General features: G+C 35.2%; 1 protein-coding gene across 2 annotated transcripts; it reads left to right on the forward strand.

Moving 5' to 3' along the window:
* Positions 1 to 3,904: 3,904 nt before the first annotated feature.
* On the forward strand, positions 3,905 to 27,347 carry LOC125670992 (uncharacterized). Of its 2 annotated transcripts, XM_048906461.2 has the most exons (20): positions 3,905 to 4,028; positions 9,816 to 9,912; positions 13,496 to 13,609; positions 15,269 to 15,476; positions 15,871 to 15,918; positions 16,437 to 16,526; positions 16,693 to 16,791; positions 17,538 to 17,636; positions 17,726 to 17,827; positions 18,449 to 18,540; positions 19,031 to 19,370; positions 19,620 to 19,805; positions 20,132 to 20,418; positions 21,503 to 22,254; positions 22,561 to 22,709; positions 24,029 to 24,156; positions 24,353 to 24,438; positions 25,214 to 25,371; positions 25,778 to 25,902; positions 26,234 to 27,347. In XM_048906461.2, the coding sequence occupies exons 2-20, from the start codon at positions 9,818 to 9,820 to the stop codon at positions 26,301 to 26,303; spliced, it is 3,228 nt and encodes a 1,075-aa protein (XP_048762418.2). In that variant the 5' UTR covers positions 3,905 to 4,028; positions 9,816 to 9,817; the 3' UTR covers positions 26,304 to 27,347. The 2 variants fall into 2 exon arrangements, with proteins under 2 accessions (XP_048762418.2, XP_048762419.2); XM_048906462.2 differs by lacking the exon at positions 15,871 to 15,918.
* Positions 27,348 to 27,506: the final 159 nt, after the last annotated feature.

Here is a 27,506-nt window from a genome sequence, read left to right on the forward strand (position 1 = left end):
TAAACAAAATTACCAGTATAATGACAGATTTCAACTTTCAGCAAAAATCCTAACCTTTCCAACAAGGCCAAATTTGCAATAGGGTCCTTGATTCCTTTTCGAGATATTTTACATCAAAGATGCAGCATGCTATTTTCAACTTACCGTGTAAAGTAAAAGTAGAATTTCCCACCTAGAAGTCAAACCCTCATACATCTCACAGTCACAGTTTCGAATCCCATAAAAAGACACCAGATCAATATAGAATGGTCACCTCCCTACATTAATACAGATATCAACAACAATGAGACTATTTTTAAAATTCTATAAAATACTCTTTTAACATATTTACATTTTAACCCTGGTCAGTTTAGCTTCATATTGGCAATTCGCCTAGTATATATTGAGACTTGAACCGCATACAAAAAAACTGCAGAGTTGGTACTGTAGCTCTCCAGGCTAAGGCAAATTAAACCAACATAAAGCTGGTGTAATAAGAGATATATAAACACATCTGTATAAACTTTAGCTAAAACTAAATCAGTTACTTGCATGGTAACAATACACAAGACAAAATACACAATGATGTCATCACGATTATGACGTCAGCTGATGCTATTTTCGATTTAGTTTTATCATTATCTTCTTTCCGTATTCCTCAGGGAGATTATGAAATGTATTGGCAAATGTGTCTCTGATGTTAGCGCTGTTTTATTCACACAATACTCGAAATCATTTTGGTACAGAGGGTGCGCCATTTTATTACAGAGGGTGTTCATCATTGTCTTTCGTACAATGTGGTAAATCAAAATAAATGTTTACATAATGATCTGAATCTGAATCTGTGACTTACTAAATTATAACAAAACATTTGAAAATATTCATGTTTCCATTTCTTTTGCCTTTGAAACTGTATCTTTAGAAATTGGAATGATCTAGCCATTTAGCCTCATGAATGCGTTGCTGTTGTTAACAATGCGCATGTGAATCTTGAGAAATTATACTACGTCTCTCTTAATGTCTGGAAATTAGAAGAAACCGAATAAGAAGGAAATTTCATTGTCAAAAATACATGAGGGTATGAACTGCAACACTTCAAACCGACATAAGGCCCTACATAAATGTCAAAAATGTCTTGATTACTTATTTTCTGCTTACGTTAAAGGTCATATGAAATGATATCCTGAAGAAATTGAGTTATGCATGGGAATTCATTGATCAAGGCTTATTAAGCAGTAATTCATTAAATTTTTGATTTTTTTATTCAATGCATTATAACGTCGTAACAACTGATCAAATGTACTCGATCACGAAAATGATTTTTGATGATCGCGGCTGATCTCCCTTGCTGATGACGTCAAAAAGACCCACTGTGATGTAAACAACTAGGCCTTATAACATGGTATAACTAGGTATTAACTGCATAGCTTTGAAAAATGCCACAATGAGCTGCATTTAATTGTAGTACATGTGTTAGATCGTAGAGGAGGGTGCATATGTACCTCTTCCCAAGGGATACCAGATTTATAAGGAAAAAAAATATGGGTATACAAAATCTCCGACGCGATGGATTTGTGCCATGAACACTGCACTTCAGTACATCAATTTTTATTTTCCAAAGACTGAGACAAATCAACATATAAATTAAAGTCAACCGCTTAGTTAAAGCGAAGACACTGGAAGTATGTATAGCTAAATTACACAAAGGTTGGTTATCATTGTAATCACAAAAAATTAAAAATTTAAAAATAAAAACATTTTATCAATGAATAAATCTACTCAAAATTATATTCTATTTTCATATCTTATCTACAATACAAACTCTATCAGTCAACGATATTCGTATAGTTTCATGTTTATTAGGCCTAGGCCTATACGTGTAATATACATACACTAGTATCCCAAAAGTGTGTAATTTTTATTTTCTTATCATTAATTCTAAAATTCAGTTGGATTAAACTTGTAAATAAACCTTTAATTCTGAAATTCAAAAAAATCATGAAGTATCATTCAGAAATTATAATTTACTAATAGCAAAAAAATTTTTTTTTTCATTAAAATATTAAATATTTGAACAGCGGGAATGTAAAGTGAGAAAGTAAATATCTGCTATAGAATTAAATGCAAGTAATTTTTATATATAACTTACGATTGAAAAATATAGAAGCACCTCCCCCCCCCCCCCTCCCTCCATTAAAACAACGACTTGTGAATTTTATACTTAAATTTGGACTCACGAGGAAACACTAGCTGATTATGAAGAACCGTGCGCCAGTACATCAGATGACATCCATGATACATTTGTCATATTTAGGGTACTCTACACTTACAAGAACATTTTAACGCTATTTCAATATTGTGGTTATTCGTATCCCGTGGGGATTCGGGTTAGAATAGGTCCTTGAGCAGTACCATTTGCTTGTGGAAAGAGGCGGTCCTCCGGATGAGACCGCAAAAGCCGTGTTACAGCGGGTGTGGCACGAAAAAGACCCCCCCCCCCCTCCCTGCTCAATGGCCATAAGCGCCGAGCACAGGTCTTATAGCCCTTATAAAAAAAGAATTTATAAATCATGGATGATATAGTTTAATAGTCCCTATTGTAAATTTTATTATTTATAAATTTATTTATTTATAGCCCTTCACCGGCAGTCTGTGAAATATTCTCGAGAGGGGCGTCAAACAATATTCAATCAATCAATCAATCAATCAATCTTATAAAAAGGAAAATGGGATTGTCATTACAGATTTTATACTATTTTTATTACGATGATTCATAAATGTACACAAGTTCATACGACTTCTAACCTTTTTAAAAAAAAATGATAGTTATACTTCAGTATCTGAAGACATGGGGTCTTGAAATCCACAGGCATCTGCAAGATGTATGCATAGTACTAACACCCCCCCCCTCCCCCCCTCCATTCTGATTATTATTATTATTTTGCGGCGATAATTTCTCCAGAATATGTGGATTCCCTGTCTGACCATCCCTATTTCGCTTTATGTATAATCGTTTGATTTCCCCACTTTTTGTAAGATTTATATCAGAGATTGGCCTTCTACCGGATTTATTGTTACTAATCTCGGTTGAGATTCGGTTCGGCAGAATATTTTGATTGACGCCTTCACCGAATCTCGGAGCAGTCCTTCATAATTTATGTCTTGAAATTTACTTTCAGCTTGGGTCACTTCTAGAAATTAAAATGCACTTAGGTGACACTGCTATTCGCTTCAAATAAGTGCTTTGATTGTTAAACTAACTTTTTTTGTATTTTTTGTTTTAATATAATGTAATAAATTGATAAAATTGTAACCTATTGATATAGGTGCTTGCAAGCCCTGTATTTCATCAATTAACCATTGTATGCATGCATGATACAGCACACAGCTATCTCCGTTGCTTTAACACGATCTTATTGGTAATTTCTGGTTTGAACCGATTCCATTTAAGATGGTTCACACGGCAAACAACACCTTTTCAGTGTTTTAACAACGATGGAATCGATAAAATATTTGATATAACGCCAGACATCTTTACAATAGGGACTATTAAACTATATCATTTATGAGAAAATAATAATGAAAATGGAAAAATATAAACTACTATACAAACTCCATGTAGACAATTCTTACACTGTAAAAAAAATCTTCACTGAAAATGTGCATAGTAAACAGTTCGGACGGTGTCAAACTTATAACTAACCAACGGACGCTTTAATTGCATGCTTGGTTTGACCTTTTATAAGAGGTCGCGGATATTTCCAATGCTGGATATCTGATAAGACTCATGTTATTGTTTTAAAAACCCCGATACATATCCCATTTCATATCATTTAAATTAACAGCAGATACTCCGTGTTGGTTTCACAGCACATGGGTCCTTTGTAAAGAGTTCATTCAAGCTGAAGCTAACGGACATTTTTGCTCTAGTCATGCAGAGGAGTGCGAGAAATCAGGACCCCTATATCTGGGTGCCTCATTTCACGGTTACAGTGCCATTTTCGGTGATGGAGACACCTTAGAACTGTATTTCAGCATCGTTAAAGCAGGTACTTTTGTTAAAGCCTTGTAATAATTATCTAACTAAGAACGCGAACGTGGTAAACCAATACTTTGTATAAGTCTCAAATTCGATACTTATTTTGAATACACTATTAATTACAATTTTTTTTCTGAGACAAATTCAATATGTGCTAGATATAAACAATGATATGCATGTAGTGACATTCTCTCCATTTCCCCCCTAACGTTCTGTGAAGGTTAATACAAATTTTGAAATAGGCAAATCACTGAGTAAGAATTCACTCGACCTAATCTACATGCATGCTAATCACCGCCTACAAAATATATAATTAATATGATTAAAATGTAAATATATAAAATGTCTCAGTTTTTGAAGGAATGTAAAATGATATATTTATATATGTACCTCATCCTCTTCACACCAGCATATTGAATGGAGCGCACTCTTCGGGTCGCGCGCTATTCGTCAAAACCCTGACTGCTATTTTGGCTAGTATATTCAAGATACAACATTATTACACAATGAGAAGTATATCGAGTGAACAGGAAAAGTATCTACAAATAGTTTTAAATCATGGCTTTTTGCGACTTTTGCATTCTCTGACTTTCACTATTCTTGTTATCAAGCTTCTTGTTATTAAACACACTGAATATCAATGTAAGAAAGTTAGTTCTGTCTGTACTCGTGAATACATTGAGTGACTTATGGGCCTAGTCTAAATTGTATATATGAAATGCTATTTGTATGAAATTCGTATATTTCGAAGAAGATTGAGATGAAATGTAAGATCATACGCGTAGCTTGGGTTCGAATATTACCGAGGCAGGGGGTCTGGAGGGCGCAGCCCCCCAGAAGCTATCGACATTTTAACAACGTAAAAGGTGTGGGGTTTTTTACCGAGGCAGCTGCCTCGGTTGCTTCAATGGAAGCTACGCCACTGAAGATGCATGATATTTCCACGAAATATTCACATGATTAACATGAAAAATAATTTGTATTCAAGTCATTTGGACATGATCGATCTCGTACCGTGAACATCAATTGTATATTGGTTTCACTGCTGGAGGTAGTCCAAGATACATGTAGAAAGTGTTATTTCGAGTAGGATTGAAATACATGTAGTAAATAAAATTATTAGAAAGTGATATATATAATTTATGATGTCATTTATCAGTTTTATTTATTCAAAACATGGAAATTTCCAATATTATGCTGTGTAAAGTTGCTGTTTCTTCGCAGTTATATGTAGTATAAATATTATAGTGATTTCATGTCAATACTGCTCGATTATCACATGAAAAATCGCCAAAATCTATATGTATGATATTCTACTATATATGAAAAACAAAATGCATGATTTTAGCGACAATATTATAGAAATAAATTTGCACAATATTCTTATGTATAGATTTTTAGCATGATTATAGCAATATTTTCGAACATGAAAAATCAAGCGAACCACTTTATGCATTTTTACATTTGACGTATTTTGTGTCATGTGACATAATTGAGTCAGTGATGAGATTGGCACGTTTAAAACAGCTAGAAATAGGGGGAGTCTTTAAGAAAATCATATATAATGCTTTATCTTTATCTTCACACATTTAAACGATAACGAACATCTTGATTACATGCAACTAACCATGTAGGAAAATCTAGATAGTTCAGTATCGAGTTGATATTGTACAGAAATCAAATTTAGGTTAAAATCTAAAATATTGCGTGTTTGATTGAAATTAAAAAAAAACGTATGAGGAGAGCACTTTTACAATGTTTCGTTTTCCATCAAACTCAAAAATCAAGACAAAATGAACTTACAACAGGATAATAATATATATACAAAATGACACTTATATTATGATACTAATGATTATAAATTTTGTCTTTGGTTGAAGTATGATTTAGTGGAACCCTACGCAACAGGGTTTTTAAAGAAATGTGAAACCATGTCGTTTATTATTCGCCGGATGAAATTATATTCCATCGATCGAATGGTGCAGTGTATGAATTATGCATGAGTTCCCGGCAACGTGTTCCGAAAATATGTACATTTTCGTATAGAATTTTAAATATCAGCTTCTCTTTAAGGTGTGTGTGTATCATCATTCTAGTTTCTCTTTAAGGTGTGTGTGTCATTATTCTGACTGTAAGGATTTCAGAGACTCGGTGTCTTGGACATCCTTGGCAAGCAATCCTTGTAGGTCAACACAATGATTGAACACAAGATACAGTTGGACCTAATGGTTCTATCTAACACATTATTTCTTTTCATTATGTACCAATGTCTGACACTTGAGTGCGGACTTTGATATATCCCAGTCATTGATGCGCAACATTACTCTGCCCTAATGCCAAATCTCATCTTAAACGATAATACCTTTAAACCATAAACTGGTTAGATCGGGTTGAGGGGGTATCGAGTTATAATAATTTGTCAACATCGAAAGTTTTAACGGTGTAGTTCCCCCCCCCCCCCCCCCCCCCCCGAGTTTCTCTCACATGTAAACCATTTTTGTTCGGAATTTGCCAGTTATAGTCAATCGCAAACTTTGACATTGATATCAATCGTAGACATTGACATCTAGTTTTGATCAGAAAAAGACAATAATGCAAATTTGGATATTTTTTTTGTAATTTTCATTATTTAAAGTGTGTTGTAATTCTTGGCTCCGTGAGATTCCAAAGTTATCTAGTTCTCGCATAAAAATAGTCTACTGCTTTACTCAATATATACCGATCAATTTTCGTGAGAACTTCCTTTAGTAGTAGTTTCCAAAAGAGATCCAGTTTCGATTAAGCCTCATGTTATATCATTCGTGATATTACACGTAAATTCATTCCCGCCCTGCTCTCTCGACATTTCCATTATGTGCTCCGCGTCGTCGTCTCGTGGCTGCATGTAATTACATGTAACTACCACAGAGAGCGGCGGGATAGACCAGTGGACTTACATCTCGCCCCCTGTCCCCCCCCCCCCCCCTCTCTCTCATTTATATATAAAAATGATCGCCATGTTCCAGCACAGATGTTTACGTGACTGTGTCGATTTGATAAAATTGTGAAATCATCGCTTTGTAAGAGAATTTGTAAATATGCATCTACCTTATTGTATACTATAAAAAAGGGGGAGGGGGGGGGGCTGGGATTGGAAAATGACTTGTCTAAAATTCGTGTCAAACAAAACCAACAATAAAAAGATAATAGAATTACATAATGGTTTTTCCAATTTTGGAGAGGGGGGGGGGGTGGGGGGGCAGGGCAGAGAGAGAGAGAGAAGGCTTCGATTTCTTAAATTGTGGATGGGATATCACTCGTACTTCACTACATGGGTTCAATGCATAAAACTTTTCATTCACTGTCATCTGTATATGAAAATGACAGATAGTGATTATTAAAGAAAAATGTATGTGTGTGTGTGTGGGGGGGGGGGGGGGGGGGGGGGGTCCTCCCATTCCCACATTCTGCGAGTCTGAGGGATAAAGTGCAGACCTATATCCACATTCTGATATCAAATATCTTGCAAATCAGACATTCTAACGAAAAAGATAATGCAGACGTAGACTTATGTGATAAATGTCAACAAAATGTGGGTTAGGGCCACCATATGATGTCACCAACCATCGTCACAGGACAATTGTTCTCATCGCTGAGCTCAGACTAGTTTTAAATCCTCTGTACATGTGCCCTGTGAAAAAGTCCTGATGACACATGTACATGTACTATTACTTACCCAGTGAAATAGTCCTGATGACGTGTGTACATGTAAGGTTACTCACTGATACATATTGTGACTGGTGTAGGATGGGTGGAAGATTTAAAGACATGAAATTTGTTCCCACATAATAAGAGTCATATTCACATAACATCCACACCTACCCACACATACGCACACACACACAATGTGTTTTTTAATGGTTTGTTTGTTTCTTTTTAGGAGGGGTTTTTTGTGCGTGTGTGTAAAACTGACTCGTGGGAACGAATGATCCATAATTCAATTTGAGAGATATTGTGTATTCAATGTCGTGAATGCAATCTGGGGGGAGGGGGGGGAGGGGGGAGGGGGGTGCTCAATGGAAAACTAAAATTTAAATATACATGTAAGCATTTAAAAAAAAAGTTAACGTTTTCAGTGAACATGGCGCTATGAACTTCAAGTGCTTATTTGCTTGCATATTTTCCATGATGACGTGTATCGTTGGATAGGCTAGCAGATTATAAAACCATGCTCACTGAAAAGTGCAACTTATTTATTATATGAATACTATTAGATAGTGCATAGGCGGAAGTAGTATTGGTCGCCGATTTTCCTAATGGAAATGAAAAATGAAGAGACGAAAACATTTTATAATAGCTTAATGGAAAATCGATCACAAATGCAGAGAAAGGAAATGGTCGTGTTTTTAAACATTACAAAGAGTCCAATAATCTATGTGAAAATATTCATAAAATTATCATTGATACTATCCTTTTGTATATTGAACACATATGCTTACAGTAATGGCCTCCGTCGCCGATTGGTTAGAGCATCGCGCTCAAAATCACACGGTCTCTCACCTCTGTCGACGCGGGTTCGAATCCCGCTCGCGCCGGTAAATGAGAAAGTTTTTCGGTTTACTTTCGGAAGTCGGTGGTCTCTTCCCAAGTACAATGTATCTGGGTTCTCTCTTCCACCAAACTGGGCGCCACCAGATAACTGAAAAATTGTTGAGTGTGACGGAAAACATCAATCAATCAAAAATTACATTTTCAACGGGCTACCAAGTGTTGTATACATTTGCTTGATATGACAATATCAGGGATGAATGAACATTTCTATTTTTATTTACCGGTACGTTCCCACCTTGGTTTCATATTTTCACTGGCCACGGTTAGTTTCAATCATTAAAACGGACAATCCTTTTATTTACATGTACATTTGTATATTATGGTTATATATTACAGGCATGTAGGACCGGGGTTGGCATTTTGTAATGTATCAGTGTTTCATACTGAATATTAGGCCGTTCTTGGCACACTGACTTTGACTACGGATTACTCCGTTTACCTGATCAAAATATAGTTCCCACGGCCGGTGTGACCGGTCGACAGGGGATGCTTACTCCTCCTGGGCAAATGATCCCACTTCTGATATATCCAGGGCTCCGTGTTTACCCAACTCTGTTTTGTATTCCTTCTATTCGTTATCTTCACCTTTCATCTATCTGCCCTCCCCCCTTTCCCCCGAAAAACAATACCTGGGTTGCCTAGTGTATGTCGTTATTCGTTATACATGTATATTTACATTCACTGAATGTTTTCTCTTATATTTCTTTTGAAAATGACATTGCTTTCATTATAGACAATGAATGCATGTTTATTGCAAACTAGTTCGATCCTGCTTTTTAGTACCACCTGTCTACGTAATCATTACCAAATATGGAGCGTCATCGAGGTCAAAGGTTGCATTGGCTGTTCCGTTAAACATACGAATGGGTCAATGGTATCTAGTTTATAATTTTAGAAAATGCATAAAAACATAGAAAATAAAATATCTTTCTTTGTTGTTTCATTGGGTGATGAAGGTAGTTATCATTGCAAGAGAGAAAAAAGGCATAAGTTTACGCGAGTTTTGATTGTTTTTCCTTGCTATGCTCGCTACTTTCCTCACCCGATCAAACAACAAAGAAAGCACTTTATTATTTAAATGACACAATATTATCAGCATATGTGTACTGCCAAATATACTATTTTTCCATATGAATATAGTCACTGTTTTTTTAATTATTATTAACTTTTTTTTTTTTTTTTTTTTTTTTTTTGTAATGTTAAACAGACATGGCTATGAAACGAGGGTACTCCAAGGCTAGCTCAGAGGCGATAATGCAAAATGGCGGCGATGGGAATACATCTCCAAAGTCTGAAGATCAGAGGTAAAACCCCAGCTGTGAATACGGTGGTTATCTAGTTATAAGAAATGTTCTTGATTTAGTTCACAGGGGTTAAGCCTATTTTGGGCCCGAACTTTGTGATACCATAAATATAGAAAGGGGTCTAACTCTGACCCAGATAAAAACAAAAAAAAACTGCCCACTCGCTTCAAATGCCAAACAAAACAAACAAACAAAAAAAAAAAAAAAAATAAAAACCAGGTGAGATATGCGTAATTTGCCGGTCTCCTTGAATGAAATAATGTTTTAACTACTTGCATGCCAAATTTCAAGTCACAGGTTCTTAAAATAACAGATATACGTCCTCGTTCTCTCAATTTCACCTGTTTATTTTTACTAGGACATTTACCGGTCCAGGTCACGGGGTGGATCCTCGCCTTTGACAGCAGCGAAATTCAGACTAGTGTGAAAGATTTTGGACCTGTCAATTAAAATTTCACATCAAATATACGCTATTTACTTCCTCATTCTTTGATAAAGTTCGGGTCCAAAACGAGCTTAGTCCCTGTGATTTAATTGATGTTGCAAAATATCCTCCAAGATGGGGAAATGTTTGAAATATAGAAATCAAGATTTTAGATTTCAAACATTTCTTTTATTTCATTCAAAAAGCCTGCGACTCTCACTTCTAAATGCCGATAATTTGGCGAAGGGGTGGTCACTGCCTATTTTTATGCCGTAAGTTTGACGCGGCTTAAGCACAAACGGAACTCGAACATCCACCCATTTCGGTCACGATGTCAAATTATGCTAGAATACATGTATAAGGCCTAGATGTTGAACAAAATAATTGATTTTCATTTATCATATTTACTCTCATAAATTGTTGCAGGATATAGGATTGAATTTCCTTTCCAGACGAATAAAATTTTGAATTGCAGACTAGCATCGATTTTTATATAATTGGTAAATACGGTATTGATTATTGATCTATGCATAGTAATCACCCTGCCTGACGAGTGTTACACTCGTGATTTGAAATACTTAGTTATTGAGAGATTTAACTTGGTTATAAAAGATTATAAGATACTTACACACCGTGATTGTTTGAAATCAAATCAACAGATCTGAAATTTATTTGCATGAAAGATTCTTCAGAAATAGATTACAAAACTTTTGGGGTAATTTATTGTTCCAAATGTTTAAACTTGCAATATCAGCGTCCATTTGATTAATAGGTACTTTAATTAGTATCTGTATATCGTTTTGAGTTGATTATGTACCCAGTTAACATCACCTTGTATAGTGAATTCTGTCATGTATTGAAATAAGCAGTAAAGAGGACATTTACGGACTAGGGTGAAGCTAGCTACTCGATATCTATATGTATATGGTCTTACTGTATATGGCCAAATTTCAGAAATAATGCGATGTTTCAAATTTCAACCAAGCCCGATCAGAATTATAAAGGAATCATAAAAAACCATTGTAATAAAGAGAAATGCATTAAATGCTGTAGAATTTAAATTAACTTACATAGGAAACTAATTTTCCGATCAAAAGAGCATAAAATTAGCAACAATGTCATTTAAGTTATTTCACTTAATCTTGATCGGGATCGGTTCTTTTTTCTACGGTTTGGTTAAATAGCGATATTTCTGAAATTTGGTCATTTCATTTCGTTTTTGGAAGGTTTCAGTTGTAGAATTAGGCCTAAATGTGTGATAAAAAATCCGTTGTAATTTTTATAAATATTTTCTTATCTAAAAATTAATACATTTTTATGAGTCTTCTCTGCTTGTTTTGTTAGATTTTTATAACAAATGGAAGTAACAAAACACCTTTTTATCATTCCGAAAAACATCACGGAAAAATCATATAAAATATTTGAAAGCTTGTATAACTCTTTCGATAGTAAAAATCACCCTGCATGCGCAGTGCTGAAACGAGCCATTAAATAAAAAAAAAAAAAAACTTAACTGTACTGAGCCACCTTAGGAGTTTTGAAAAATAATGAAGTCACATGAACATCTACACTAAATTTCCTTTCTATTAGATGATTTCATTATCTAAAAGCTATCAATTGACGCCGTTTACATACATTGCATATAAATTGTGAATGACAGGAAATGATACGGGTGATGTCTTTGTTAATCTAGCTGATAGCGACTTAACACACAGGTGTAACTGTTAAATGACCTCGTGTCTCTAGTTTTGTTTTAAATGTGACCGAGTGGAACAAAAAGAATGAAATCTTACCTGTTAAACCTTTCTCTGACGTAGGTTTGTTATTTCACAAAAATTACAAATTTTAATCGTCTTAGGTAAAAATATTCACCGTCATTCAACAAAGTGATTTGTGTAATGTAGTTCATGTAAACTCGTGTTACGTATACTTAATACCATGAAAGAAATTAATGCCTATTTATTTGTTGATGATTTATTTTAATTAGAGTGGTATTAAGAAATAGAACACGTAAAGCTGATACAATGGTTTAAAACAGACTGTACATAGTTAATTTGCATGAGTTTCTTTAAGGAAATTAACAGCACATCAGAAAGAATTGCTATGCTCATGCCACCTTGCAAAGCATTAAGGAATTTGGATCCAATATATTATATGATAGGGTGGCCTGCGTTCATACGTTGTAAAAAAAAAAAAAAATTATGGTATTAACAAAATGTAAAGCACTCTAATTTTTCGAAAAGGCATTTCTTAAATAGTAAAATAATTAACATGGAATTTTTAGCATATTGATCAGCTGCACATGAAAGAGCACCCCAGCTAGGCTTATATTGAACTCTGTGATTTTACTGACATTTAATTTATTTACGGTCTTAGTCGCCTCCCTTTAACTAATCTCATCAAGACAAATTTCTATTGTTGAAAAGAAGAATGACTAGGGGAGGGATTCGGTAGTGATGGATTATGCTTATTTATACCTGTCTGCATACGTCCTTCGTGTTTATGTTTATTCTTAAGAATTTATTTCATGTCTAAATTTACCCATTTTGTGAATTTTTAATGCAGATTTTACCTTTGACCTATATATCAATGATATATAATTTGTTTGTTTGTTAATATGACCGAACCTCATGTACCATTGTATTCACGATTTGTAAAAATCAATATACATTTACACTTAACAGACCTACCAGTCTGCCGTGTAATGGGAGTTTTAAATGTCCTTCAGAAATGTTTGCACAGAGGTTCCCGTAAATCAAGTTAGGCATAACTTTTTCCTTGGTTCACTGCTATATATATTTATATAAATTTGCAAAATAACATTGTGACGTCACAGTGGAAGTTTAAATACTGTCAGTAGAAGATTTTAAACAAACCCACAAGTCAAACCATGGTGTCCATATTTTCTCTAACTTAACCCGTGTTATAAAATGTGCATAAGTTGCAAACCACCGCCGAAACGGATCACTAGCACTTAATTCATTATCCTCTCCAGAAAACACCAACCTTGTAATGATTCTTAAAACCGAAAGGATTAGTGAAAGAAAAAAATATGTATTTACAAGCGGATAAAGCCAATACTAGGTTTAAAAAGAGGGAACATTCAATTCAAGACTCGCGTCTACCAGCGGAGGATACAGATTATGGTGACTATTTCAGGAAGCGGTCAGTTAGTGAAATATCTCAAGATTCCACGGCATCATCTCTGAAGACGTCACCGAGCCCGACTGATATTCCAACCCCTAGTCCTCGATCCAGCCCGAGTCCCAACAGGTAGGGAATGGATTTTACAAACTCACCCACACTTCTTTTACATAGATAGAGGACGAACGATGTTGATCAATATTTCCTTTTAAAAAAATCACTATGTAATACTGTATGCCAATCTGATTAAATTCAGATCTTTGATCCGCTCCAATATTGTTATGTCGCTGGAGCGGATCAAAGATCTGATTTTAATCAGATTGTATTTTTGATTAACTTGACATTTATTTATAGTACATGTACCATGTACATGTGTAATATACATATTGTATCGTTTGCAATTGCAATTCTAAGGATGAAAATAGATGTTTCAATATTAAAGTAAATGTAAGAAAACACGACTGATGGCGTTTGGCATCTAATTTTCCTCTTTAATCCTACCCCGTTTCCCTTAGTACCTACCCAAAGATGAATATCTCCCCCCCCCCCTCTCTCTCTCTCTCTCTGTCTGTCTCTGTCTCTGTGTGTGTGTGTGTGTGTCTCTCTCTCTCTTCTCCCTTTCTCTCTCTCTCTTCCTTCTCTCTCTTTCTCTCTCTCTCTTCCTTCTCTCTCTCTCTCTCTTTCTCTCTCTCTCTCAGTAACATGTACATGTATATCATATGTATTTTCTCAATACCTTTGTACTATTGGTAAGGAGAATAAAGAAATTGAATTGTGGGAAAGTAACTTATCAGCTTGAGGACAAACTCTCTGTAATATTTATCTACAGAAAACAACACAAACAATGAACACTCTTGGTTGGGGACATTTAACACCGATTGCTCTAAATCGTTTTGTAAATAAATCTAAAAAAAGTCAAGCACATATTATCAAAGTTAAGATGAAATCCTACGTTAAATCGTAATATCTGAAAAATACGGACTGCATGTATCGGAATTTTTCATAATACACACTAGTTCACTAGATACATGTCGGATGAATTCGTTCAATGTTCAAGATTGATATGCAAGATAATATGACTTGATACACAGTACATAAATACCTCTTTGATGGGGGCAAACCTACTGTAATATGTCTACGTGCCTTTTGGACAACCGTCGTACGAGTTTGTTTATAATAGATGTACATGTATATGGGTCATGGAAAGTGACTAAAATGGACAAGGAACAGTCCCAGTGACAAACACACAGTCTATAGTTGTGGTGTATTTCATTGTAGATGTATCATTAATAATTCCACTTTACAAATTATAATCATTCCAGAGGGAAGAGGAGTTTATTTACATGTACCTTCGTCCGAATCGGGTTATTCCTTGTACAAGCATTTAACACGAGAACAATGCAATCCGAACGCTCTGTATAAACATTACTCTATTTCACGGCGTATTTAGATTATGCTTTTGGAACAATATGTAATGAAAAAAAAAATAACAGAAATGTTGACAGTGTTATGAATAGGGTCATGATCTGATATAAAAGGGTTTATGTTTTTATCTGCTATGCCTGTGTGCTTGAAAGAACACAGATTTATGTGCCTCTGTGAATGCAATGAGAGTTAGCGTTAATTTCGAGAAAACTGTTGGACTGAATGTAATTATGGCGAGGTAATCTTATATGCAGTATATATTAGAGTAAATGTTAATTTATTGAAATTACGTTGAATAATATGAAAAAATTGCTATGAAAAGATATGATTTGACTTTAATACATGTATTTATATACATTAAAGTTTGAAACAAAATGGTAAGATGGGTCCTCGTCGAGATTCGTCCATTTCCGGGTCTTCAGTGGGAGGACTTTCCCGGATACCCACAATTGCCAAAGGATCTCAGTTATCCATGCAGTCCAGTTTTAACCTCGATCTGGAATCTGCCCGGGGAACCCCTGTCAAATCTCCAGATCCCCCTCCCGCAAACAACTCGGAGATAAAAAAGAAGGTAAATTCGTTATTTCGATTACACTGTAGACAAGGAGTTTGAACGTTTCTTATAAAAGTTAGATTGTAAAATCACATATCATTGAAGGTGATAAATGCTATAAGAAATAGCAAGAAAATTTCTCCCGGAACTTAGATACATGTAGTAGTAAAACTGGTAACGATGTGTTACTATATTGCCGGAAAGCGTTGTTGTGTTTTGGTTGTTGTTGGTTTTTTTCAGTTTGTTTGCAAATGCTGAAAAATTGCAGTCACTAAGAAATGAATATGAACTTGATGTTAAGAGACACAATGTAGTGATTGTACAATAAATAACCACTGGTTATACGCTGAACATTGACCAGTAACGTTTAATTCGCACAGGATTGAATTATAGAATTTTTGTGTTCATTTAGAATGAAACAAAGAGAGAATCTACCCGCCTTGCATTGTCTCCTAAATTGGTAATCTAAAGCGGTTTTTGTGTATTGTGTAATGGTGCTTTGCAGCTGATTGCTATCTTTGGCGGTAACATTTAATACGATGGTTCCTCATATAACAAAGACTGGTCGTTACATTTAACATCAGTGTTACTATTTTTTAATATTTAATTTAGTTTTATTTCATATTCCGTGCCTTTTGAATGTGCAAATTTAACATGCAATATGTCTGATTAATTTATAATCTTTTAAGGCTACAATATGTAATTTAAAAATTTGATGCTTTGTATTGTTGCGTGCGTTCACAGTGGTATTTTATATAATTTCTATAAAATTCTACAGACAAATGTCACATTAACATACATGTAGGTGTCGCTTAGACCACCTGGAAGAATGCTTAATACGTCATAAAAATTAACAATGCCAATTACGAAACTCCATACAACCAAGTATATGTATATCTAAATGTGTTTTCGATGGCCCCTAATGAGTCTTGTGTTTGTACAATGTATATCAGTCCTACGTATATTTTATATTTGAAGATTTTACAAGCTGCAAAGAAAAACGATTCAGAATCCCTAACCCGACTTTTAACAGAATTCCCAAACGCGGATTTAACAGCTGTGGATGAAGTAAGAATACTCCTCAAAATGAATTATTGCTTCATAAATTTACATATATTTTATGCTTTAACATTAACACTGTTAGAATACAAAAAAAGGGACGTTACTGGGATGACAGATATACCACCGAAGCTTGTAAAAGTTGGTATAAAAGTGTAATTTTGTTTTCTTGCAGAACGGAAAAACCGCCCTGCACTACTGCGCAAACAATGGAGACGCAAACAATGCTGACACGCTGCTATCCCGGGGGGCACAGCCCAACATGGTGGACAAGGTATGAAGTCCTCAGCCAGTTCGGAAATAATTGCATTTCATGCGAAACTATCTCAAACACATGTTCTAAAAATGACACAGTTCTCCCCAGAAATATTTAAAATATAAAAAGTACGACTGTGGTCCATTTCAAATGTTGATAATACATGTGTAAAAAAAAAAAATTGCAACAAATAAATCAAATTGAACACATTGTACATACAAAATACAGCATGTTTAATCTCATTCATGCGCACCAAGAGACTGGAATGAGAAATGAGTAAGCATTGCATGTTAATGCAAAAGACACCGTAAATAAGCAATGGACGGTGCATAAGTTCGGAATTTGCATTCCTTCTTGTTTAATGCAAATATTAGATACAATGAATAAAAATAGAAACGTGTGACCATATTGAATTGTTCGTTTGATCTTGATAGTACAATATACAGTCAATTAAAGCATCAGAAATCTCGAGCACGACTTTACACTGTAGTAAAAAGTACTACATGTAATACACATGTATTAGTATACATGTATATTACATCAGTTAATATGATTCATTTCCATTGACAACGATTGATTATTGATACATGTAGTTTGGGTAGATGTGAAATAAAATGTAGAAATTTATTTACTTCTTTTTAAATATTCGCTACAGAACAGCCTTATGGAGTCACGAGTATGGATGATATTACGTCTATAAGTAATAAAAGAAATTCTCTCGGAATGAACACGTATGTTTTTATCTTCATTTTTCATTCCTTTAGAATGGTAACACCCCCTTACACATCGCAGCGAAGAAAGACGCCGTAGAAGTAATAGAAATGTTAGCGGTCAATGGTGCTTTGCTGGATTTCCCGGATTCTGTAAGTCACGTGACTGGTGATAATATCATGGAATTAGTTGGGTTTTTAACAACATGGTAATGCATATGTTTCCTTTATTGATTTGACAGAAATCTGGCCAGACAGCCCTTCACTACGCAGTTTCAAAAAACTTTCTCTCAAGTGTCCAAATTCTGATTTTTAGCGGCGCAGACACAACTATCAAAGACAAGGTGATTATTGGTCTTTTAGCCATCAACTAATCTTTATTGGTTTTTGCCAGGCTTCAAAAATAGATAAATTTATTGTTAAAGAAAGAAAGAAAAAGATATTTTACATAGATAACTGTCATTTTCTTTCTCCATGCATATGAATGAAGGTCATAAGAAAGTAAAGGAGGACACGATACTGATTGAGTGTGATAGTAAATTGTGAAAATACAAGTGCATTGATTTATTTTAACCCCATTATACCGTACAATGCAATCCTCAAAACAGAGAAAAAGTATAATAGTTTACGGCATTAAACCTCAAGTCTGGTTCGTTAAACAAAATAATTTCTTTAGATGAAAATAAAGGATAAAACCACTTTATTGTTTCGCTGGTGTGGGTCTACTAAATGATATTTAAGTAAAGTCACGTTTATCGTTACCTTGCGAATGACATGTACACATTGCCTTTGTAAATACGTTACAGATAAATTTTATTTAAGGTTTTAGGAAAGAATTCAAATTTTGAATAAATAGCCCTCTTATATTTCTAAACCGAGAATAGGAAATAAAGGCCACCATCTTTTGATACAATTAAGGTCAGATAGAGAGGTCTTATCATCTCTATGCAATTTTTCATATATAGTTGGGAAAGGCACCCCATATGTTCTGCAAGTCCAAAGAGATGAGGAGTTTGCTTGCTATGAATAGTTCTGCTGCACTCAATTTCTCAATGGGGTAAGTAAGGTGTAAAAAAAAAATCCATGATTTTGGTATATTTCATAAACGACTCGCTACAATTACACCAATTTATGTACAAGTTATATATGGCCGGTGAAATATTGTACAGACAGACAGACAGACACACAGAAATGAAATGCATTCATATTGAAAGAGTTATTGCCGTTTAGAAATGACGTCATGAATTAAGTGTCAAATTTAATCTCTTTCTAGAATTGAAAATTGTTGCTTGGTTTCTAATATGGGATAATTTAGAACTAAAATATTCCATCATTTCTGTCGGAATTCATAGCCGTTCATATAGACGTGCTATATTTATGTGTATTCATACGCGCATTGTTTACAACCGCAATGTATTCACGAGGAAATGGTTATCAGTACAATTTGTAGGTACATCAAAGACAAAAACCATTGCTAATGTAAATTTTATAGTATATGAGTATGCTAAGAGGAAATAAACTGCAGTATTCGGTAATACTTTGAATAGAGAGATGATGCTTCAGACCGTGGAAATAATTGGAGGAGCCAAAACGTATTGTGACAGACTGGATGTTCACATCGACTTTGCCTCCGGAGCTGTCGGGGACAAATTCTCCATGATGTGCAGACGACAGCCGATTGATTTTTGTGATATTAACTTCCAATTTACTGCGTCAGAAGAAGTTATTAGTGACGTAATCACTTATCGTGTTCAACGGAAGGGACGCAAAACGCTGTGTATGTTCACAGTACCGATTTATGGACAACCCCTAAAGACAGAGGAGGTGGTCATGAAATCTAACCAAGGGCATAATATAGTAGTTTCCAAAGTGTTCGAGAAAGATAAGGTATGGACCATAGTATATGTGTAGTTTTTTGTTTTTGTTAATCAGCCACCAGGTACAGTATCTAAATACTGATACATGTTGGCTGAGTAGATTGTCTATTCTATAATCAAGCAAGTGTTTGACGAGAAAGTCGAGATTTGCATCTTTCATATGCTGATTTTATCGAATAGATATCTTGGATTTGACAAAAAATGATGAAGAAATTACGTATGTTTCACTATAAATTTAATTTTTTTCATATATTTGTAGGTATATTACTGTGACGTATCAGCAAATTTACCCGAACTGAACGCCTTCGTGTTTGTAACCCGCACGAAGCAGGAGTCTTTCACTGTATCCTCAGACAGCACCACAATTACGTCAGAGGTCAATGATAACGTCAAATTGATTCTACCAAAAGGGACATTTGAGGAGCCCACTACACTACTGCTTCAGGTCAGTTGTTGATACCTGATCCTGCCTCTGGTGTGTCCAGGGGTCCGTGTTTGTCTGATCCCGCCTCTGGTGTGTCCAGGGGTCCGTGTTTGCCCAGCTCTCTATTTTTGTATTATTTGTAGGAGTTATTGGATTGATCATTGTTCGTTATCTTTGCATTTCCATACATATATAGTTAAAAATTCTTTTGTACTTGACGTTGAACAACTATAGGGTAAAGATAATGAACAGTGAACAATCTCAAAAATCAATTTAGAGTAGGGCAAATATGGATTAAAAATTACCTACCCGTGATTGTTGAATTTGTGTTTTGTATTGCTATAAAGGTGACAGATCCACCCAATCCCGATATATTGGAGTCAGCAGAAATGAAAGACGTTTACTCCCTTACACCATTCGTGACTGTGCAAACAGAAAATCATGTCGGTCCGAAGCAGGAAACTCACATTCAGCTCCCTCTTCCGGAAGAATATGGCGTTGGCGGATCTATTAAGGTGTTCACTTCAAATGTGTATGAAATAGATGACATCAGTGAAAACAGCTGGACTCTCTTGGATACAAGATGTACTGTGTCCAAAAATGTGATTTCTTTCGATGCCAGGTCATTTTCGTTGTAAGTTTATTATTTGTTTCGAAGGGTTATGAATACGTGGAAATATTATACAAGATAAAACTTCTCCTCACGTGTACTACGTATGCGATGCTAAGGTCACACATGATATTTCTGTATTTTTTTCTATAACTACTTTCTCTTTGTATAGTTCCCTTCATATGCTTAAATATTATATTGTAGTAATATTACTATACTTTGTATACAGGTCTGATAAGCTTAGTAGTTCGAGATCTCTGAACAAATAATGCAAGCGCCCGTGGTTAGATTTTTAATTGATTCATTGAATTTTCTCCTGGTCATTGCTACAATAACTTATTAATGCTCATATAATTATATAATCCTCAGTAATATGCGAGTTTTACTTGCAAATTCCAAGACCTATCAAACTACGTGTATGCTAACTCTAAAACAGACTTGGTAATATACGCCAAAATAGATAGGATGCAAATTGGTTGTACCTTGAAGATAACGATAAATCATATACACTGGCACACTGATTTTGACTGCGGATAACTCCGTTCACCTGATCAGGATATAGGGCTCACGGCGGGTGTGACCGGTCAACAGGGGATGCTTCCTCCTCTAGGCACTTGATCCCACCCCTGGTGTGTCCAGGGGCCCGTGTTTGCCCAACTATCTTGTATTGCTTATAGGAGTTATGAGTTTGATCACTGTTCGTTATCTTCACCTTGCATACAGTATACGTATATTCGAGAAACATCGCGTGTCCTTAGCAGGTGTGGACTCTAATTTTTTTTATACGGTAGTCAAATAAAAAATTGTGAAGATGCGTGTTCAAAATGATTTGTATTCTCTGTGCTGACATTTTTTAGTAAAGAAGTGTCAGGTTTTGACGTGCTTTACTCTCACATGATATAATTTCTTAAACGTAATGATTACCTGCGTCTTGTAGTGATTAAAGTTCAGCAAATATTTCACAAAATTCTTAAACATTACGTCACTAACTGATGTTGTTCTTTTCTAAATCTACCTCAAAGATTGTCACAATTGTATTTAATGCTCAAACAGCAAATAATATTTTATCAGTCATTATGATTCTAATAATTAGATTAATGCGTTCCAGAAAAGTTGCCGTTGAAACAAAAAAAGATGTCTCATTTGAAAAACTTCGCCCTCAAGTCCACTCACTTTTCCAAAGGGCCCGGAAGAGGGATCACTCTGTTTCGTTTCTTGCAATGTCCAGACGACTAGACGAATCGGATTCCTTCCAGGTGGCTATTGAATGTGCTCCACTAGATAGAGTGGATACCTGCAAAGAATTCTGGGTAAAGGAAGGATTTAAAGATCAACGGCCTAAGAAATCACAATCTTACATTGTGAAGTCAAAGGAACAGTTTGTATTATTTGTGAAAAATTTGAAATTGTTAGGAGATTCGGAAGACATTAAGTTCCAATTCCACCCAAGAAGGCGAAATTTTCAGTGTTTTACCGTGGAAACTTCACAACAGGTCAAAAAAGTGTCGGGTCAGGTCCAAGTGATGAAGATTCTTCCTAACACTGACGAAGACCAGAATAGTGAAACAAAACGAAAAACCAAAAGCATCACCAATATACTCATTACACTTTCTAAGGAACCGGACAAAGATGAAGAAGAAGAGGAGGAGGAAGAAAAAGAAATCGAAACCGTGGCTCCTCCGATCGTGGAAGCCCCAAAACTCGTAAAACCGCCGGCTGCTAAGCCTATTACTCCTAGTAGGAACCTGTTGTCATCAAACGAAGGTCCGAGTGAACCCACAAGTCGAACCTCAATCGCTGTCTTGAAGGAAAAGAGCTTTGATTTTACTTTGAGTGAAAAGGGGGATCCTTCTTTCAAAGGTTTCGTGATTATTTCATTTTGATCTGTTCAAGCTTCCTTGTGATGTTACATATGTTCAAATCATTTAGCCTTGTAGTGGCAGTGGATGTAAACGATGGTGTTTAGTCCAATTGGTTTTGTTTTTAGAATTTCAATAGCATATCGCCAAAGTAAGGACATTTTACGAAAACATAAAATTGATGTTGAAAGAAATGTCCCGATTTGTGAAAAGAAAAATTTGTTCATCATGCATGCTATAAAGAGCTAGAGACTTTTCATGAAATCATGTGCAGTATGTATGATATTTTTCTTCCCATTTTCAACAGGTTTCACGGATGATAAATTCCTTCAGGGTATATGCAAGGAAATGGATGAAGAATGGTATAAGGTGGCGGTTCTCATGGGGTGGAACTACGCCGACATTGAGAGAATGGTCACGGAGAACAACCCTTCACAACAGGAACTCATTTGGCATGTACGTTAAAGCCACGTTAAAGCCACGATAAAACATTCTGCTTTCGAATATGATGAAAGGTAGCTTGCCAATATATGGCTATTGAGGAACATGCCTCTCAATGAATTTTGATATTTCTGCATTCGTCTGATTTTCTATTTGAGTGTGTACCGTGGGGATCCGGGTTAGAATAGGTCCTCAGTACCCCTTGCTTGTCGTATAAGAGGCGACTAAATGGGACAGTCCTTCGGATGAGACCGCAAAAACCGAGGCATAGTGAGATATCTTTATCGTGTTAACAACTACCGTTACATGGGGACCCCGTCATATTCGAAAAATCCTTTACTTTCACCTCTAATACCGGAAGCTTGGCGAAGAAACAGTCACTGTCTAAGGTTTGACGTGACTTCAAACCCGGACCCCCCCCCCCTTCCCTCACTAGGCTTTCGCGACCAATAAACTCCTCCTAGGCACCTGTTCCCACCTCTGGTTTGTCTGGGAGTCTGTGTTTGCTGCGCTACTCTTAATCAATCTAATTAAAATCAGATCCTAGAATACGCTCACCATCGCTACAATAGGATCTGACGTAACCCCATAGGGGTCATGTCCGCATGACCTTTAGTTTGGAATATTCATGAGAACTATCAGCCAGTGAGATTGCGCCATACAGACAATGATGGCTATTTAGGCGGTCCCTGTAAATTCGTAAACAAATTGCTGTAATCTTCCCCCCACGAAGTTTATTCTACACTCTAAGACTGTATAGTCTTGCATAACGAATTTTAAACTTTCGCAATAATGTCTAATCTATTCCGTTCATACAAACAACAAAACGTACGTTATGAAATACACTCAAATTAAACTAATTGTGAATTCCGATTTATGTATGAATAGGGATGGGTACGATTTGAATAGTTTTCAAGATGGTTTACTTAATTAACGCCAGGAATATAACGCCAGTCAACGTAAACGGTGCATTGTGACGTCGCATTTAGCTGCGATGTGGGGTTTTTTCAAATCAAACAATCGCAGCCATTTCACTTGAATTGAGAACACCGACGATTTCAAAGCCAACGCGCTGATTGGCTGACATAAAGTTCATCTGAACATGACCCCTAATCGGGTTATGTCAGATCTACTTACGCAGAGTATACGGCGCGGATCTAAGAAGTCTGATTTTAATTAGATTGTACTCTTAATTTTGTATTCTTTATGGAAGTTTTGATATTGATCACTCTCCGTTATCGTCATCTTTTCATATACACTATTATATAACATATCACGTAACATATCTCATGTTCACTATGTTACTGACGGGTTAGGTTTGTAATATTTTTCAGTTTTTATTATCCTGGAGAAGCATGTGTAAGACAAAAGACGATCTTGGGTTGCCTGTTCTGGTCACGGCGCTTTCTAAGGGAGGGAGAAAAGATCTATGTACCATAATCACACTTGATCTCCGAGATTGGTAAATGTCGATATAAGATAAATATTTCCTGATTTTGGAATATATACAATTGAAATTGGTATTTTATAACTACATATTAGAATACATTGAATAAAATGAGTACTGATATTAGTAATTTTGGTGCGTTTTGTGGCTGTCTGTATCACATATTTTTTTTTTCAATCTGACTGGAACGTTTTTACTTTTTGCTTTTCAGGGCAAAAGTTGAAGACAACCAGAAGTCAAAATTTTACCGATGGGTGATCAAGGCATTTAATAACTCCGATTTGATGAATCCCGGAGGTACAATCAAACGCATTTATTTATCTCACTAATTTGTTAAATTTTCTGAATAAAACGAAGATTGGTCATTTTCTTGTGTAAAAGGTCAAACGTGTTTGAAAGACAAAATAAAATATCGCTTTTTGAGCGACAAGCTAGAAATGTTTCGACATTAAAGCACGGGAATTTAGATATAACTTTCATAATTATGTGAAGAGTCCCCTAGCATTTAATGTAGTTTTTCATAAATGCGCATGTGTACATGTACGTCTTCTATGTAAAGACTGATATATACTGTAGAATCATATAAATTCGTGGGGGCCAATTTTCGTGGATTGCTGAATATTTACGGGTTCTTGGGGACGTAATTTCGTTGATTTATATATTTGTAATATATATATATATATTGTATATATATATATATATATATATATATATATATATATATATACATGTATATATATATATTTGTTGAGGATGTAAATTCGTGTGTGAGGGGTATCCACGAATTACACAAAAATTGAGTCACCACGAATTCTAATGATTCCACATTATTTTACTGCTCAAGATTTGTATCTTACGACACACACGTTACAATGGTATATCATAGGATGCATGGCACATATCTATAAAATATTTTTGGAAAGACAGAGAAAATGACAATGAATGCAATAGAAAAAACAGCCATGTCATGGCAGAAATCCGGAAATGACGTAAAAGAAAGGAAACGTAATACAAGTAATCACTAGGACATTAATTACTGGTACATACTAATGTGGGTTTTCCTTCTCTTTAGACTATCCACCCCCACTCTCCGACCAGTTTCTGGTGTTACTTGTGGACATGACCAGATGTCAGATAGAAATTTTAGAGCCACTAGGTCTGACACAGAAAGAGATAGAAAAAGTAATGGCAAGCAAAAGATACAAATCGGAGGACGAGAAGATGTTAAAGGTTAGCATTGGGTTTCTTGTACTTGTACAAGTGTTCGAGTTGGATTGTAGAAGTGGCTAGGAGATCATGTATCGAGCCATACCACTGTGATGAGCTCACGTTTGATCTCGGATTTCAGTATATTTATTTAGGACATGAAGCAACCATGCGAGGTTTCGGTTCATTTCTCAGGGTAATCTCACGTAAAGTTGCACTAAGTCAACGCTTTTAAATTTTATTTGGGTCTCTTTTCCTAAACTGGCACAGTACATGTGTATATATATAAAGCCCAGGGTGCACAGAGTTAGATACACTTCGTAATCGTGACACTTTCTTCATTTCAGATCTTTAGATTTTGCTTCTCTGATTTTTTTAAAATCAGGTTTTAGTTATGAAATAGTTAGATAATTTTTGTTCACTTTTAAAGATGTTCATCATGGCGCGTGAAAAGGCGACTCTGAAGAAAGATTTCCTAAAGAAATTGATCAAAGTATTGGATCAATATGGCATGCGAGATGCAACGCGATGGCTGATCATTGCCTGTAGAAAGTGGTAGGTACTGAAAAATTGGACATTCAAAGAAATAGATGGTATGCCCAAGAAGAAGCATGCAATTATTCTTTCCAAAAGCTTTTATTACTCTAAAATTATATATATATATATATATATATATATATATATATATATATATATATAATGTAACTTCAGCACAGTGTATGTTACGTGTATTGGTATTTCAGTATACATGTACAGAGGAAACTATACATATGGTTGAACGCTTGAACAAGGAAAATAAATTTCCAATAGTTTCATTTAATTTAGTGATTGGTAATTCATGTCCCAAAAGCGTATATCTTGCTATATTCGAAAACGTGTATTTCAGGCTTGAAGACAGCGAGCAGAGTGGAGATCCATTTTGCGAGGATGTGCAAAACGTCATCAAATCTATATGATGAAATATTGAAATACACATGGGTGGAATATACAGCTTGAATACACTCAAATAAAATGTGGTCTTTCATTTTGTATCAAAGAATCTTATCTACGGTGAATTTATGTTGATAATTTTAAGTTTTATTGTATTTGTTTTAACATGCACGTATCATTGAAATAGTATGTGACGGCTGTGAGACTGTATCTGTGTGGTATCAGCCGGTGTTGTGTGGCCATGTTGTGTAGAAATAGTATGTGACGGCTGTGAGACTATATCTGTGTGGTATCAGCCGGTGTTGTGTGGCCATGTTATGTAGAAATAGTATGTGACGGCTGTGAGACTATATTTGTGTGGTATCAGCCGGTGTGTGGCCATGTTGTGTAGAAAGTGTAATTATTTATATACATAAAGTTTAACAGAAGGGTTCTATATGTAGTTGAGAAGAAACCTTTACATTGCATTGTGAAACCCTTAACAAAATGATTTAGATATGTGATTGTGTTGTGTATGCCTACATTTACATTTATTATCATTTTATGAGAGTGATCGATAACTACTATGCGAATTGTAAGATTGCTGTTGCAGTTACTCAATGCTTTTGCATCGTAATTTACCAGTGCCTTGTTGAAAAAGTGACACAATTTTAGTTTTGAGTCATTTTTATCTTTTTTGTGAGATAAACTTTCGTGGTTTGCTGGGGGTAAGAGGAAGGGGGGTGGGGGGTGGGGGCTTCATGTAGTCTTTATGACCAGAGGTTCCTTTTTTATATCATGTTTTATTGAGAATATGCATTTCAGGTTGTTTTAATATCAAGGACTCAGTGTATTTTATATATGATTAAGGCTGTCGTGGTTGTACGATGTTTAACATGCAGAATGTAGTCATATATTTCAACAGTTTTTATCCTTTTTTATAAAATATTTTGTCAAATCAAATCATTGATGAGGTTTGTATCTATACATCGTTGTAAAATGCCTTCTATAAAAAATAATGGAGAAAATTTTCACTATTTCTTCAACCACATTTTTTCTCAAGTGATACATGTATAAACAATATGGCTACTGATGGTTATTTTGAGTTTTTTATTTTAAATTTTACGCATATCGTGTTATCAAATTTGATTTACAACATTTTTGCAATTCATCCACACACATTTTTCATACTTTCTCTCAGGAAGCATTTAATTTGTTGAACTCAGATAATCATACGTCCATTATATTGG

The sequence above is a fragment of the Ostrea edulis genome, chromosome 7 (assembly GCF_947568905.1).
Source record: "Ostrea edulis chromosome 7, xbOstEdul1.1, whole genome shotgun sequence".
Classification (NCBI taxonomy): Eukaryota; Metazoa; Mollusca; class Bivalvia; order Ostreida; family Ostreidae; genus Ostrea; species Ostrea edulis.